Below are 3,254 nucleotides of genomic sequence, written 5' to 3'. Positions count from 1 at the left end.
ATAATTATAACAAAAATATCATAATTAATAATATTATACAAAATAATTTTCATAAATGATTATTATTAAAAACCTTTAAAAATTCAATCAAACTCATTTAATTAATCAAAATAATTATAAGGAAATAATCTTCATAAATACAAAAAATAAATAATAATAATTTGTAGTATTAGTAGAAAAATTTGGGATGTTACATCGGTAATCCGTCGGAAATGCCTCATTACCCACGGATTTTGGGCATTTCCCACGGATTTTTGCCGTCTTGAATACCGAATTTTCTTGTAGTGAAATCCCTGGACTTCGCATTTGCTAATAAAAGTGTTGATGGTAAGATAATATGTCCATGTTTGAAATGAAATTTTAACAAATGGCAAACTCGGGAAGCAACATACGAGCACTTGATTTTGAAACCTTTTCCAAAAGGGTATACATCTTGGTTTCTCCATGGCGAGACTAGTTGTGTACAAAATGTAGTTGAGACACCTCTAATACCGCAACAGAATGAAGATAAAGTTGTTGCTGATGATCCCATATGTAACATGGTTAATGGTGCATTTGGGAATTTTGTCTATAGTGATAATATGGTTGATGATGAGGATATATATCTTGAATCAAGCCAAATGATGCCCGATGAAATTAGAGAGTATTTGGAGTTAATGCATGATGGACAACAAAGTTTGTATGAAGGATGTGATAAATATTCTAAGCTTTCCTTCTTGGTCAAGTTGTATCACATCAAGTGTCTATGTAGAATGAGTGACAAGGCAATGTCAATGATACTAGAGTTGTTAGCAGAAGCATTTGAGCATGCTAAAATCCCATGTTCATTTTATGAAGCCAAGAAAATTATAAATAAGCTTGGCCTTCATTACACCAAAATTGATGCTTGCCCAAATGATTGCATGTTATACTTTGGAGAAGACAAAGATAGAGAAAATTGTAAGAAATGCAATGCTTCTAGATGGAAGAAAAAGAAGAGAATTAGTGATCCTGCTACTAATAAGCAAAAAAAGGTTCCTGCCAAAGTTTTAAGATATTTTCCTTTAAAGCCACGTTTGCAGAGGATGTTTATGTCTTCTAAAATAGCTGAGCACATGCAATGGCATGCATCAGAAAGTACTTATGAAGGCATATTAAGACATCCAAGAGATTCTAAAGCATGGAAGAACTTTAACTTAATGCATCCTGAATTTGCTTCAGACCCTCGAAATGTAAGACTTGGTTTGGCTACTGATGGGTTCAATCCATTTGCACATATGAATGTAAGTCATAGTATTTGGCCAGTTGTACTCATACCCTACAATCTTCCTCCTTGGATGTGTATGAAGTCAAGCTCATTCATTCTTTCCATGATCATTCCTGGTAAGCGAGCACCAGGAAATGATATAAATGTATATCTACAACCATTGATAGAGGAGTTAAAAGAGTTATGGAACACTGGCATTAGAACATTTGACTCACATAACAATGAAGTGTTTAATATGCATGCAGCGTTATTATGGACTATTAGCGACTTTCCAGGTCTTGGAACCTTGTCTGGATGGAACACACATACTGGATTAGCTTGTCCTAGATGCAATTTTGACTCAACTTCTAATCACCTTCGTAATAGTAAAAAAATTTGTTTCATGGGTCATCGTCGTTATTTGGATCAGAGGCATAAATTTAGATTGGTTCGAAGTCGATTTGATGGAAATGTAGAAAATAGAAATCCACCTTTGGCAATAACAGGCATAGATGTCTTACGACAAGTTGAGAATCTTAATGTTATATTCGGGAAAGAACCAGAAAATGAAGTGAAGGGAAAAAGAAAAAAAGGACAAAGTCATACAAAGGTAAATATTATGCAATGACGAAAGAAGAGTATATTTTTTGAGCTTCCTTATTGGGTAAGAAATTTGTTGCACCACAACCTTGATGTCATGCACATTGAAAAAAATGTATGTGACAATGTGATTTTTACATTGTTGAATGACTCAAAAAAATCAAAAGACCACTTAAATGCACGAAAAGACTTACAAGAGTGGGGTATTAGATCTGATCTTTGGCCACAACAAAATAGTAGATATCTTCCTGCTATATATACATTGACAAATGCAAATAAAGATATATTTCTCCAAACTTTAAAGAATGTTACTGTTCCAGATGGCTACTCAAGTAACATTAGCAGATGCATTGATGTCAATCAGTGTAAGATTGGAGGATTGAAAAGTCATGACTCACATGTTTTGATGGAGCAACTATTACCTTTAGCAATGAGAAAGACACTCCCTAAGCAAGTCTGTTCTGTTTTGATTGATTTGTGTTCATTTTTTAAACAATTGTGTAATAAAGTATTAAAATTTGATGAACTTGACCAACTACAGAGTAGAGTTGTTCTCACATTATGTCACATGGAAATGTTATTTCCACCTTCATTTTTTACTGTCATGGTTCATTTGATTGTGCACTTAGTTGAAGATGCCAAGCTTGGAGGACCCGTCCAATATCGATGGATGTATCCCATTGAGAGATACCTAGGAAAATTAAAGTCTTATGTTCGTAACAGGGCTCAGCCAGAAGGCTCAATAGCTGAATGCTACATGGCTGAAGAGGCTTTGACTTTTTGCTCTAGATATTTAGATGGAATTGAGACTATATTCAATCGATTAGGTCGTGTTAATGATGAACCTGATAATGCTTCATCGAGTCAAAGCACTTTGTTTCCACCTATTGGAAAACCAGTTGGGGGTTATAAATGCTTCAATTTATCTGCAAAGGAAAAGTTATAGGCACATCGTCATGTGTTGACCAATTGTGCACAAGTTGAGCCTTTTCTTCTGTAAGTACTATAACTCTGTAATTTTTTATGACTGGTCTTTACTTAATCATTAACTTATAATTACTTCCTATATTGCACATACGGAATATAGAGACATTCTTCGGAAACAAATGAGAAGCCGTACAAGATCATCCTCTATAATCGACAAGATGGTTCATAGGGAATTTGTAGAGTGCTTTTCACGTCGTGTATGTATATTTATACGATTCAAGTTTTTTTAAAATTTATATATATTTTTTTGACATTTTATTTATTTATTTTTAGATAAGAAATGACTCGAATGGATCCTATTCAGATGAGTTAAAGTTCTTAGCTATGGGTCCAATTGATTGTGCAAAGCGCTTTAGTGCATACAATGTTAATGGGTTTAAGTTTCGTACATTGGAGAGAGATGAAGGACTTAAAACACAAAATAGTGGAATATTTGGTACAT

At 33.9% G+C, this 3,254-nt stretch overlaps 1 protein-coding gene across 1 annotated transcript; it reads left to right on the top strand.

Moving 5' to 3' along the window:
• Positions 1 to 367: 367 nt before the first annotated feature.
• On the top strand, positions 368 to 2,771 carry LOC145954318 (uncharacterized). The gene is made up of 4 exons (XM_083068338.1): positions 368 to 424; positions 501 to 1,835; positions 2,130 to 2,279; positions 2,367 to 2,771. Exons 1-4 carry the CDS (start codon positions 368 to 370, stop codon positions 2,769 to 2,771), a joined length of 1,947 nt encoding a protein of 648 aa, XP_082924464.1.
• The last annotated feature ends 483 nt before the right edge of the window (positions 2,772 to 3,254 follow it).

The sequence above is a fragment of the Cajanus cajan genome, chromosome 1 (genome assembly GCF_000230855.2).
Source record: "Cajanus cajan strain Asha chromosome 1, NIPB_CcT2T_4, whole genome shotgun sequence".
NCBI lineage: Eukaryota > Viridiplantae > Streptophyta > Magnoliopsida > Fabales > Fabaceae > Cajanus > Cajanus cajan.
This window is presented reverse-complemented; position numbering and strand designations above follow the sequence as displayed.

What these genes read in the sequence shown, in the direction of transcription:
- LOC145954318 (XM_083068338.1), top strand. Translation starts at nt 368, where the DNA reads ATGGCAAACTCGGGAAGCAACATACGAGCACTTGATTTTGAAACCTTT. An exon ending in TTGAAACCTTTTCCAAAAGG is followed by an intron (nt 425 to 500) that starts GTATACATCTTG and finishes ATACCGCAACAG; the next exon opens with AATGAAGATAAAGTTGTTGC. An exon ending in AAGGACAAAGTCATACAAAG is followed by an intron (nt 1,836 to 2,129) that starts GTAAATATTATG and finishes CAAACTTTAAAG; the next exon opens with AATGTTACTGTTCCAGATGG.